Here is a 13,774-nt window from a genome sequence, read left to right as displayed (position 1 = left end):
CTTTGGATCATTCTAAATGACTCTCGTGAACTGGTTCTTTGGATCATTCTAAATGACTCTCGTGAACTGGTTCTTTGGATCATTCTAAATGACTCTCGTGAACTGGTTCTTTGGATCATTCTAAATGGACAAACACACAACACGAGACTAGTATAGCCATTTGGAATGATTCATTAGAATGATTCATGAACAAATGACTCAGTTTCTGCTGAATGAACCGGAACACAAACAAATAAACTGAATCTTTGAATAAATCATTCCAAATGACTCCCATGAACCGGTTCTTTGATTGAATCATTCCAAATGGTTCTAATGAACAGGTTCATTGTATGAATCATACGAAACAACTCACTAACACACAAGGTATTGGTTTGAATCAGTGAAGTACAAACACGCAGCGTGAGACTAGTATAGCCATTTGGAATGATTCATTAGAATGATTCATGAACCAATGACTCCGGTTCAATGAAGCGGAACATGAACAAATAAACCGGTTCTTTGATTGAATCATTCCAAATGGTTCTTATGAACTGGTTCATTGTATGAATCGTACGAAACAACTCACAAGGTATCGGTTTGAATCAGTGAAAGACAAACATGCAGCGTGAGACTAGTTTAGCCATTTGGAATGATTCATTAGAATGATTCATGAACAAATGACTCTTGTTCCTGTTGAATGAATCTATCTATCTATTTGTCTGTCAACAAATACGTACCACTATGGTTTATGAAGATGATGTCATGCTAATGTTTGTTAACACCACAGTACTATTTTATTAAGGCATGACTATGCTACACTTCCCAAAAATAAAACTGAAGCACTGCAAAGAACTGATTTAATAAAAACCTGTTTAATTTTACAGGCATGTTCTGTCAGCTCGTGGTGTCTCACAGCATCGTGCATCTGTGCTACTTTACAGAGTGAATACACTTGTGGTCTCACCCCACACACAGCCTCTCTCAATGACTCAATGTGAATCTTGTAGTAAGACGCCCACATGGACAGATGACTTTATCAGACATCCCTTAGTGTCACCTGGATTGAAATGAATGTTAAACACCTCCTCAGCAATGTCATTTTACTGCCAGACATGTGACTTCGAAGAAATCGAGATGCGATGACTGAGTGTTTTGAACCGTTAAGAGTAACAACCGAAAAGGTTAAACATTTCCTTAATACTGTTACGCAAAAAAGAGGCAAGTGTGGCCTTTAATGCACTCATCTCTGACCGTTTTCATCTTTAATAAAGCAGGTCAGACCAGTTCCAACAAGGCCCACAATAAGTTCCCAATAAGCACATTTTGGAAACACCTCATTCCTGCAATGGGAAAAATTCTGTTATTTAAAAAGTAGCGTTTGTTCTGATTCTTGCAATATGGAAAATCCAAACCTTCATTTTCTTTATGCAAATAGTCTATAATAACTTCCAACAGAAAGACATCGATCTCCCGACATTATATACATTTATGTATTTGGCAGACGCTTTTATACAAAGTGACTTACAGTGCGCTTATTACAGGGACAATCCCCCCGGAGCAACCTGGAGTTAAGTGTCTTGCTCAAGGACACAATGGTGGTGACTGTGGGGATCAAACCAGCAACCTTCTGATTACCAGTTATGTGCACTACGCCACCACCACTACATTATATTTGCTATTCCAAGTGTGAACATTTTGTCTGCAGCTGACCTCACGGTGTTCCAAACACAAATAATTTTCTTTTCTTTCGTGGAACACAAAATAAGTAATTTACCTGAATGTCCAGACTGCTACGTCGAATATGCGTCTATCCTAAGTTGCATGCAGTATATTAATTGTTTCAATATCAGTAGGCCTAGAAACATTTGCACGTGAAATATTGCCGAAAAAAGTACGTCATCACTCATAGAATTAGCTACACATTCTTAATATCTAAAATGTAATTGTAGCTAGTACAAATTTTGATATCTGTAACTGTATTTTCAATAGTACACTGTAAAAAATGTCTGTAATTTTAACAGTAAAATACTGTAAAAAAAATGCTACAGCAATAAAATGTTAATTTGATTAACAAACATTTACTCTTAAAATATATCAAAACATTTTACTGTATATTTTAAAGACAATATAGTAGTTTTTACAATAAAATGATGTAAAAAAAAATACAGATTTTCCAGTATAATTAATGGTAAAAATGGACATTGTTTAACAAGAGAGTGCATGTACTTTTTACAGTAAATTATTGTAAAAATTGCAGTAAAAACAGTAATCGGGCATTCCCAGAATTCCCTGTGTTACTCATTTACATTTATGCATTTGGCAGACGCTTTATCCAAAGCGACTTACAGTGCACTTATTACAGGGACAATCCCCCCAGAGCAACCTGGAGTTAAGTGCCTTACTCAAGGACACAATGGTGGTGGCTGTGGGGATCAAACCAGTAACCTTCTGATTACCAGTTATGTGCTTTAGCTACTACGCCACCACCACTCCATAAATATTTATCATAATATTTCATTATATTTTATGGGAATATGTTTAATCATATTTTTAATATCAGTTACGTACATTGGGGTGTTCTGTTTTATATTTAACATGTTTTATTTCATGTTTACTGCATTATTTTAATTTCACATGTTACCCTGATGGTGTTTAATGTTTGTGTGAGTGACACTGAGCGCTGTCTGAACATGTGTATTGGTCATTGCTCCTGGAAGAGCCACTATTGATGTACTTCATGTCATTATGTGCTCTTCTGTCGTTACTATGGTGATTTAAAAACACCTTATAAAGTAAACAACAGATTTTGACAGTTTCAGAGGCTAATATGAAGTTTATTAATTGTTATTTTTTTACAGTGCCAGCGTGTAAATTACAACCATTTTAAACTGTAAAATATACAGGTTGTTCTGTGAAGTGGTTTACATTTTAACTGTATTTATACATAATTATTCTTGCAACAGCTGCCTGTTGTTGTTTTTTTTTTTTTTTTTTGTAAAAACAACAGGATTTTTTCTGGATGTCATCCACTCCTTTTCAAAATGCAGTTACGGATATCTAAAATAAATAAGATGACTGCACTTATTAATAAATATTATATTCTTTTATAGCAATAATTTGGTTTTCACTAGTGGCAATGTTCATTTCTGCACTGTCCTGTTGTTTAAAAAATAAAAACTGGCAGCTGCCAGAATAATTATGTATAAATACAGTAAAAATGTAAACAACTTTACAGAACAACCTGTACATTTTACAGTTTAAACCTGTTGTAATTTACATGACCACATTGGCACTGTAAAAATTAATTGTTACATTTACAGTAAAAAATAAATCAAAGTTGATATTAACCTTCTAAAACTTTACATATCTGCTGTTTACTTTATAAGATATTGTTAATCACCATAAAAACGACAGAAGAGCACATTATGACATGAAGTACATCAATAGTGGCTCTTCCAGGAGCAATGACCAATACACATGTTCAGACAGCGCTCAGTGTCACTCACACAAACATTAAACACCATCAGGGTAACATGTGAAATTAAAATAATGCAGTAAACATGAAATAAAACATGTTAAATATAAAACAGAACACCCCAGAGTACATAACTGATATTAAATATTTGAAGAAACATCATAACTATTCCTATAAAATATAATGAAATATTATGGGTCATGCAGGGAATTGAGGGAATACCCGATTATAATTTTTTACTGTCATTTTAACAATAATTTACTGTAAAGTACATGCACACTCTTGTTAAACAATGTACATTTTTACCATTAATTATAAAACTTCTGTATTGTCTTTTAAGATATATATATATTTTTACTGTATATTTTACAGTTAATACTTGTTAATCAATTAATGTTTTATGTAGCATTTTTTTTATTTTACCATTAAATTACAAACATATCTATAATGTGAATGTAACTAGTAAAAAGCCAGTTTAGATATTTTGAATTACTCTTCAATATCAGATATCTGAAATACCAAATCATGTTAAAATACATTTACAGATATCAAAAATTTGCATTTTCACTTGTGTTTTGATTGTTAATATCAGGAATGTATATTTGCACTAGTAATAATGTAATTAATGATATAAAAATATTTCGCTAATAGGTGTATTTGTAATTCCAACAAGTACAAAATTAATCTGTTGTTGCGCTTTAAACAGGAATGATTGATCATTGTGAAATTCTACTAATGAAAATAATTACGGATATGAAAAATTACATCTTTTACTAGGAATTTCATTTTTGAGATCAAGAATGTGTATTTCCGCGAGTTATGACGTAATTGTTTACGTCAAGAACTAACGTTTTGTGCAAATATAATTACCGATATTAAAATAAGCATTTCACTAGTAGTTATACATTCCTGCTATCAAGAAACAACACTAACTTGTGAATATTGAAATCAATAATGCAATTGGGTCATTCTTAGCATTCGGTGCCATTTGAGTCCTCATGACATAATGTGGTATATTTTGAGTAAAAATGGGCTAATACTTGTTTTTAAATGATCATCTTAAATACTTAACCCCCCTTTACCATAGAACACAATAATATGTACCCAGGATTAATTCATTAAAAAATATTGACCCTGATTTTAGTGCAAGTAGACTAAACTGCCATGTCCCCAAGTAAGCTTGTATAACTTCAGCCACAAATATAAGTAATAAAAATCTAATAAATTCGAAATTTTTCAATATTGTTGTATATTCTTATTTATAATATTCCTCAACAAAATATATTTTTTGTTAGTAATACATTTTTAATGCTTAAAGTCTTTAAAATATGTTGTGTCCCTGAATTGAATGTCCCCCCTGTTACTCTGATGGAAAATCCCTCTGAACACGCCCCTTGACTGTTACTCTAATCACATGACTCTCAGGAATTTGAATACCTTTTTGGCGGCAAATTCTCTTCAAGAAGCAGAGTAAGTATCACTCCTTAATTCACCCTTTTTTCAATGTTTAAGAATGATTCACTGATGTGGTAAAGCATAACATGTCCACCCTGTTATGCCTATTTATAGTGGAAACTTATAATTGTTTTTAATTTTGAAAATATGGTTAATAAACAGGTTAGAAATCTTCCTCAGTGATCACTGCGCACTAGCTTGTTTTTCATCACATGAGTAGCAATGGCTAACTTTAGCATAAAATGTCCCTCCTGTTACTGTCCACCCTGTTACTGTTTTGCACAGTAACAGGGTGGACATATTGTAACAGAGTAGGTGTAAATGCTAAATAAATAAGTGTTTAAAGCTTGAATTGGTATTATAATTAATTAATTGGTATTATAGTTAATTAATTGGTATTATAGTTAATTAATTGGTATTATAGTTAATTAATTATAATACCAATTCAAGCTTTAAACACTTATTTATTTAGTATTTACACCTACTCTGTTACAATATGTCCACCCTGTTACTGTGCAAAACAGTAACAGGGTGGACAGTAACAGGAGGGACATTTTATGCTAAAGTTAGCCATTGCTACTCATAAGATGACCACAACCTTTAAACAAGAGGTCCGTCCAGCTAGAGAAGACAGTGTGGGATTTCATAGAAAAACACCTGGGATGCTGGTTTGTTCAGTAGTTTACTGTTGCTATTACTGTTATCTGTAAACATATGAACTTCAAAAAAGTGTGCATTTTAAGTTATCTAAAAAATGTTTAAGTTTGAATGTTGATGTGGACGTGTCTTTCTTCATCAGGGGGTGCCAGTGTAAATGAGTTGATGACATTTATTGTTGTTCAGTGGTGTGATGTCCACCCTGTTACCCCTCTGTCCACCCTGTTACCTCTGTGTTGGTTTAAGTTAATAAAATAAGTTCAACAAATGTTATGCATATTTTTGTGGTTAATTTTAGGGAATGAAATGGTAAAATTAAATAATTTAAAAATGGGGCAAAATTCCATTGAAATGTATTTTTATTCTAAAAGAAATGTGTTAAAATTACCACAGTGCCTTAAAATACAACAACTTTTTTCAAGATAATGCTTGTTAATGAATACTAAGTTAAAATACATTTGCAGGGTAAAGTGAGGGACATGTTAGCTCTTAGAAAATGTAAATATTACAATAATTGTGAATTCAAAACATTTATTAATTGAGATGAGAATGTCCGGTAACAGGGTGGACATTTGGCCTTTGCATTTTTCTTGTAGTGTAACAAGCCATTCTTCAGATAAAATTATTAAATCATGGAAATTTTTACTTTTTTTGATAGAAATTTACCAAGCTGAAATGGCACTGAATAGTAGGAATGACCCAATTGCAATGATTTAGTCAGCTTGCCATCGTTTAAATTGCCGCCTATGCAGGTGCAAATCATCCGGAAGCTCGTTGCACGTAACACCATATAAGGAGAAAGAGGATTCCGCCACAAACTTCATTGGTTCAGGTGTGACGCGTCACATTTAAGCGGGAAGAGATTTGAGAGTGAGGGCTGAGGGATTTATTTTTTCTTTAGCAAAATAACGAATAACGCGAAAGACCCCTTAACTCGTATAAATATCAGTCACTTTTGCACATTTATCATTGATCTTCACAATTACAAATATGACCGATTATGGTTTGAAAACGACAAATTTCCCCGAAAAGTGAGGAGTTTGGATCCTTGGAATTTGATAACTGAGTGTTTGGGAAACACGGAGTTACACAATATTAGGCAAGTGGTTTCAATATTGTGGCTTTACAGTGTATACATACACGCAAATCAGTCTAATTTAAAGCTGAAATTATTGCTAATTTTTTTTTTTTGTCATGAGTATTGTAGAATTATATATAACTGGTCATTAATAAAAAAATTATGTCCAGACAAGTTTTAAAATGCAGAAATGTTAGGATTTAGTTTAACAATGCAACAATCCACATTTAAATATGTACACCCACATTATATTTATATAAATCGGTGTCATTAAAAGCTGAAAGTCTAGGGAAATTTTTTGGGCACGTGTAGTGGAGTTTTATATTTCTTAAAGTGAAGCATTAGTTTAAAAATGTAATTCATATTTTAAAAAATGTGCCCAAATCCATTGGAGTAACAATAAGTTTGACAATTTTTTTAATATATGTTAAACGTGCAAGGAAAGTAATACCTTTTTACTAGATGGAAACACCACAGGAAGAAAATGCTATCTAGTTTCAAACCTTAATGAAACAAATTATACTTTTACAAACATTTAAACTAGTTTTCTAACAGATTAATGTAACACAAAACAGACTTGCAAAACGGTCAAACTGAACAAGAAACTTGACAATTCAGACAGCACCCAAATTCAGGTTTCACCAGGTGTTAAGTTTTAATTTCTGAAACAAGACAGAACATGCCTGTACACAGGCAAAAGTCTTTCCTTCCATGCAGAAAGAAATCATGCTCAATTCAATCCAGCACAGCTAACAGTATCAGTGAAACACAGTGCTTATTGTGCTCAGGATACTGCAGCAACCCATTAACACTTCATTACTTAAAAAAACAAAGTACATTATGGCTCAAACCAGAGCAAAAGATGACAGTATGAGTTACACATTATGATTCTTTTGAATCACTTCTGAGACCAAGTTAACCATCTACAGGTCAAAGAGGAAATGACAGGATGTTACGGAATGATTAAGGAAAATTATAGGTGGAATTTTTGACTGCAGGGTTTAATCGACTTCTTCCATGCGAGATGCGTCATCATCCCCTTCAAGAGGGGGTATGTCTTCAGCAACAGGGACAGAGCTCGTCTCCTCAACAGGCACGTCTTCATCCTCATCAATACCTAAACCAGATAAAAGCAAACATTAAGAGCAATACAGCCAAAAATGCATTCAATATTATATAATGATTGGATCGCCAGTCAGAGATAGCGAAACAATTCTGGAGTCTTCAGGAAAATCCAAGTTAAATGTCATAATTGGTTATTTGATAAAATGCGATCACATTCGTCAATCCATTTGATCGGTCGGAAATCTTACCCAATCCCAGTTTGATCATTCTGTAGATGCGGTTGGAGTGCGTCTGAGGATCATCCAAAGAAAATCCAGAGGACAGCAGAGCGGTCTCAAACAAGAGTATGACCAGATCCTTCACGGCCTTGTCGTTTTTATCTGCGTCAGCCTTCTGTCTCAAGGTCTCCATGATGGGATGGTCGGGGTTGATCTCCAGGTGCTTCTTGGCCATCATGTAGCCCATGGTGGAGTTGTCCCTTAGGGCCTGGGCCTTCATGATTCTCTCCATGTTGGCCGTCCAACCGTAAGTACTTGTCACGATACAACAGGGTGAGGAAACCAGCCTGTTTGATACGGTCACCTGGAGAGATTAGGGAAATCAGAATCAGTTTTGGTTTCCTTCTTATGAGGTCATAGCTGCACATTCGCCATTAGATCAAACATGTTAGGATGCACTCAACACAAATGCGTTTAGTAAAACAAGGAACAGGTAGGTTAGCAGGTCACAAATCTCCCCCCCCCCCTTTTCTTTTAAATACACACCACAGACAAAACCAGGGCACAAAAACCAGCCTTTCAAACTCACCATGTGTACAACTTGTTTGATTAGGAATCCTGTTTATAACAAAATTTGAAAAAATTAATGACTGATCTCGTTGAAGGCTAATTTAGCTACTGTCAGGTGCTAGAGTTGTTTCTAAAAATCTGGGATTCATTTGAACTCTAAATAAATGCCAAACCCTCAAGTGAACCAAACATAGTCTACATGCAATTGCTTTAACTGTTGTGCAGTTTCAATTGGTCCAGGTTCCAAAAAAAACTATATGGACTGTGCTTATTACAGCAAAAATATATCAAAAAGAGCAGAGTCCACTTTTAAAGCAAGGTACAAAACAAACGCAAAGAGAACTGGGTTCTTTTCCCACTTAGTTCACTTTTGGTTTGGCTCACTTTGGTAGACAACTGAAGTGTTAACACACCTTTTCTACTTTCTTGTCCAGAATCTCTTTCATGAGCTTGCAGAGGGTCTCAAACTTGGCCTTGTCTTCCTCCATCTTTTTCTTCTCCTCCTCATCCTCAGGCAGCTCCAGCCCCTCCTTGGTGACGGACACCAGAGTCTTGCCGTCAAAGTCCTTCAGCTGCTGTATGCAGTACTCATCGATGGGCTCGGTCATGTACAGCACCTCAAAACCTCTCTTGCACACACGCTCCACGAAAGCAGAGTGAGCAACCTGGTCTTTGCTCTCACCTGGTGAACAGACTCATTAGAATTGCTTGTTTATCTGACTCTTGGCAAATGGTTGAATGATCTTGAAGCCTCTTACCAGTGATGTAGTAGATTGACTTCTGGTTTTCCTTCATACGGCTGACGTATTCTGTGAGGGAGGTCATCTCGTCGCCGGACTGAGAGCTTTGGTAACGCAGCAGTTCTGACAGCTTCTTGCGGTTCTGAGAGTCCTCATGGATGCCAAGCTAGAGAACAGATTAATGTTGTTAACACGCTTTGCAATCTAGATAAGAACAGGATACATTTACAATGCATTCAACTTGCATGACATACCTTCAGATTCTTGGAGAATGCATCATATAACTTATTGTAGTTGTCCTTGTCCTCCGCAAGCTCAGCGAAGAGTTCCAGGCACTTCTTGACAATGTTCTTGCGGATGACTTTTAGAATCTTGCTCTGTTGGAGCATCTCTCTGGAGATGTTCAGCGGCAGATCCTCAGAGTCCACAACACCACGAATAAAGTCTGCAAGTGACAGCGTGCAGAGGGAAAACAATTAACAATAAAACCCCAATTCCTAGATCAATAAATCCCTTGAGGTGTCAAAAGGCCAATCAAGTCTGATTCGATACAAAACTTGAAGACGGAGGACATGTTACAAGCACAAGCTACTTACTGAGATACTCTGGGATGAGATCCTCACAGCTGTCCATGATGAAGACCCTTCTGACGTACAGCTTGATGTTATTCTTTTTCTTCTTATTTTCGAAGAGGTCGAAAGGGGCGCGGCGAGGGATAAAGAGCAGAGCGCGGAACTCCAACTGACCTTCCACAGAGAAATGCTGTAGGACATACAAAAACAAATTTCAGCTCGATTCCCATTAAGGCACTGGGCACACTCATAGCAAAGTGCTTTGTTCAGAGGTAATAAGTTCTAAACGGATGTATATGCACCAGCTCGTTAGTGAGCAAGGGGGGCTTCACATGTCAACCAATGTTACCTTGACAGCCAGGTGCTCTTCCCAGTCATTAGTCAAGCTCTTGTAGAACTCTCCGTACTCTTCGTTGGAGATGTCGTCAGGGTTCCTGGTCCAGATGGGCTTGGTCTTGTTCAGCTCCTCCTGGTCGATGTACTTCTCCTTGATCTTCTTTTTCTTCTTCTTGTCCTTGTCTTTAGAGTCCTCTTCATCGTCTGAGCCAACATCCTCAATCTTGGGCTTGTCTTCGCCTTCCTCCTTTTCCTCCTTCTCAGGTTTCTCCTCCTCCGCCTCATCATCACTGATCTCCTTGTCGCGTTCTTTCTCCACCTATGTGAAAATGATTAAAATGGAGGTTGGTCACATATTCTAACCAAAAGCATGAGTAATAGTAACCATAATCCCACTTACAAAGAGTGTGATTGGGTATCCAATGAACTGGGAGTGCTTCTTGACCACCTCCTTCACCCTCTTTTCCTCAATGTACTCTGTCTGATCTTCTTTCAGGTGAAGAATGACTTTGGTTCCACGGCCAATGGGCTCACCTGGACAATTGACAGTTGCATCAACACCTTTGACCCCTTTAAATGATGCATTTATGCCTTTAGGTTAGTCCGGTAACAAACAGAACATACCCTGATCAACCTTGACGGTGAAAGAGCCACCAGCAGACGACTCCCAGGTGTACTGCTCGTCATCGTTGTTCTTGGTGATGACTGTGACCTTCTCAGCAACCAGGTAGGCGGAGTAGAAGCCCACTCCAAACTGACCAATCATAGAGATGTCTGCACCAGCCTAAAAACAGAAGGCAAGTTACAGTAAAGAGCTGTAATTGAGGAAAACTGTTCTTTATTTGAAACACCCCTTTTAATAACTCAGCATTTCAGTGATGAAATGTATATCAAATTTAAAAATAAATAAAAATCACCTGAAGAGCCTCCATGAAGGCCTTTGTCCCGGACTTTGCGATGGTACCCAGGTTATTGATGAGATCGGCTTTGGTCATTCCGATACCGGTGTCGATAAGGGTAAGTGTGCGTTCATGAACATTGGGGATAATCTCAATCTTCAGGTCTTTTCCACTGTCCAGTTTGGTGGGATCAGTCAAACTTTCATATCTGATTTTGTCAAGAGCCTGAGAAGTAAAATATTCAATATCAAAAATGATAGAAGTACTAAGCTAGCACTGAAAGCAATTTCATCAAATTTTTGCACTTTTATGGGATTCCCATTTCATACCAAATCGCCATTCTACACCCTTATTCCATGTCTCTGCCATAACCCCACCCATGATCAAATTTAAACAGATTTATATATAAATGCCACAAAGTTTAGAATCTGTACTCGTTAGAGCATCAAACTTAATCTCATAGTTGTGGGTCTTACTTACATCAGAGGCGTTGGAGATGAGCTCCCTGAGGAAGATCTCTTTGTTGGAGTAGAAGGTGTTGATAATGAGAGACATCAGCTGGGCAATCTCTGCCTGGAAGGCAAAGGTCTCAGCCTCATCCTCTTGGTGCATTTCTTCAGGCATCTGAGGAAATGAATTAGGATGATGTTGTTAAGCATTGATTTTTAATGTTCACAACGCTCAAGATTGGACACAAACTCAAAACCCATATTGATTGACTAATCTGAATAAGGGAGACGTTGGGGGCATGGCCAGGTCAAAGTTAGGCATTGCTCCCCATAGGTTTCCTTTATGCTCCTAAAACTTGACACTCCCTTCCACTCATCCACCCTAAATATCAAATTGCACCCCCAAAAGATAAAAAGAACCAGCCCTGAGAAAAGAAAAAAAAAACCTAAAATAAACAAATTTTAACACCAGATATCAATAATCTGTTCAATTTGGACAAAGTAGGCAAATTAAACCGATTGTACTTAGTTTACAAACGGGTAAATTAAAGGGTGCAATCGGTAACTTCTGTCTTTGTCATTTTGGACTAACACTGACGCCTAGCGGTGTGGATGCGTCATCATTTAAAATCAAGTTTTCAGTTTCAGATGCCTTTGTAGAAACCTAGTATTCACGGTATCAAACAAGAGGGTTTAGGAGATTAAGCCAGTAGAATTAGGCAAGCCATGCGATTCTAACATGGCCGCCCCCATGTGCGGACCCTCTCCATGTAGAATAAAACAGCTTTTATAACATTACGGGTATGACTGGAGTCTATTTCAATGCGAGTGCTAATGATTTCTTCCATACATATATAAAAATTACAATTCATGTATTTGAGTTGAACTTTTTAAAAGAGGAAAATATTATGGACTACTCCTTTAAAATCGGTTACGTTATCGTGCATTTCAGTCTATAAAATACCCGGATGCGGAAGAAATTGGCGCAGAAGGACAATGAGCTCAACACGTGTTTTAGTGCCGCAATTTCTAAAAATCGCCTTGATAATAGGTAATTGTCTAAAAGCTGTTTGAGTCACACTTCCATAGTAGGTTTACACTCGAACAGATTAAACTTTAATCAAAAACCTCTGACCGTTACACTAAAGACGAAGCGGTGTTTCTGTAGGCCTGAATTAAGTGACTACACCGGCGTCTGCATCATTACGAAACCGACAAAGCATTAGATGAAATAAATGATGATTTGTTAGTTTTAACCCACGTCTATTATTTTCGTTTAATTAATGACAACATATGGAGTAATTTTAGGTTAAAACCAGTTACCCACCTTGGTTAGTTTCGTTGGTTTTCTTAAGATTTGATCGCCGAAGACAGCTAATCTCCCCAACACTAATACTCAAGCAAGCAGAGGAGAGAACATCGCGTGCGCGGCTCTTTTCTTTATACTCCGCCTTTGAATGTGCGGTTGTATTACTCCGCGCTCATATGGAGCTATACATGTGCCACAATTCTGAGAGCAGAAAATTATATTTTGATCTTACAAAAAATGTCTGTGATCTTTTGAGCATGCAAAAAGGTATTTTGCACGCAGAGTGGGTAGGAGGAGAAAGCTAAGAATTAGTAAGAATTCGGAGCTAAGTCACATTCAAAATAAACTTTATTAAAGTGCAAATTTGACTTTCGTTTGTTCAAATTGAATTTTCCTAAACAAGAAGATACATTGCTGTATATATGAAAGCATGTGCAAAATAACTTTGTGCGCTCAATATCATCTTGCGCTAGCAAAAAACAAATTTGCACTCAGAATATTATCTTGCGTGCACAAAATGACTTTTGTGCATTCAATATCATCTTGCGCTAGCAAAGAAATTTTTTGCACTCAAATTATACTATTGTGTTTACAAAATAACTTTTATCTGCTCAAAACATCATATTGCACGTCCAATATAACTTTTTGTGTGCTCAAAATTTCATCTTGCACGCGCAAAGCATTTTTGTACGCTCAAAATATAATTTTGCACGTGCAGAATTGTGGCATATATATAACTCCATACGCCCACCGCGCAGTGCAGTTGTACACAAAGTTCAATACTTTTAATGCCCGTCATGATAAATAAACATGTTATATGTGTCTTTGTGGTAATCTTACAACTATAGACTTTCATAGACACAAACAAATATTAGAACATCAGACAAAGACCATGAAATTGTTATAAAAACAGTTGGGAAGATGGGCGCAAATTGTGTGCTTCACTATATAAAGGGATAATATTTCGTTTAA

General features: G+C 36.5%; 1 protein-coding gene across 1 annotated transcript; it reads right to left on the bottom strand.

The window, feature by feature from the left end:
* Positions 1–7,274: 7,274 nt before the first annotated feature.
* Positions 7,275–12,949, bottom strand: LOC127623590 (heat shock protein HSP 90-beta-like). Its single transcript, XM_052097987.1, has 12 exons — positions 12,821–12,949; positions 11,525–11,668; positions 11,063–11,269; positions 10,770–10,929; positions 10,546–10,679; positions 10,159–10,464; positions 9,834–9,999; positions 9,492–9,682; positions 9,256–9,403; positions 8,911–9,179; positions 7,958–8,291; positions 7,275–7,761 (listed from the first exon to the last, which is right to left on the bottom strand). Exons 2-12 carry the CDS (start codon positions 11,666–11,668, stop codon positions 7,646–7,648), a joined length of 2,175 nt encoding a protein of 724 aa, XP_051953947.1. The 5' UTR covers positions 12,821–12,949; the 3' UTR covers positions 7,275–7,645.
* Positions 12,950–13,774: the final 825 nt, after the last annotated feature.

The sequence above is a fragment of the Xyrauchen texanus genome, chromosome 30, assembly GCF_025860055.1.
Source record: "Xyrauchen texanus isolate HMW12.3.18 chromosome 30, RBS_HiC_50CHRs, whole genome shotgun sequence".
NCBI classification, from domain to species: domain Eukaryota; kingdom Metazoa; phylum Chordata; class Actinopteri; order Cypriniformes; family Catostomidae; genus Xyrauchen; species Xyrauchen texanus.
The sequence above is the reverse complement of the archived record's forward strand: the minus strand, read 5'-3'. Positions and strand labels throughout refer to the sequence as shown.

What these genes read in the sequence shown, in the direction of transcription:
- LOC127623590 (XM_052097987.1), bottom strand. Translation starts at nt 11,668, where the DNA reads ATGCCTGAAGAAATGCACCAAGAGGATGAGGCTGAGACCTTTGCCTTC. An exon ending in GATACCCAATCACACTCTTT is followed by an intron (nt 10,465 to 10,545) that starts GTAAGTGGGATT and finishes ATTTTCACATAG; the next exon opens with GTGGAGAAAGAACGCGACAA. An exon ending in TCTCATCCCAGAGTATCTCA is followed by an intron (nt 9,683 to 9,833) that starts GTAAGTAGCTTG and finishes TGTCACTTGCAG; the next exon opens with ACTTTATTCGTGGTGTTGTG.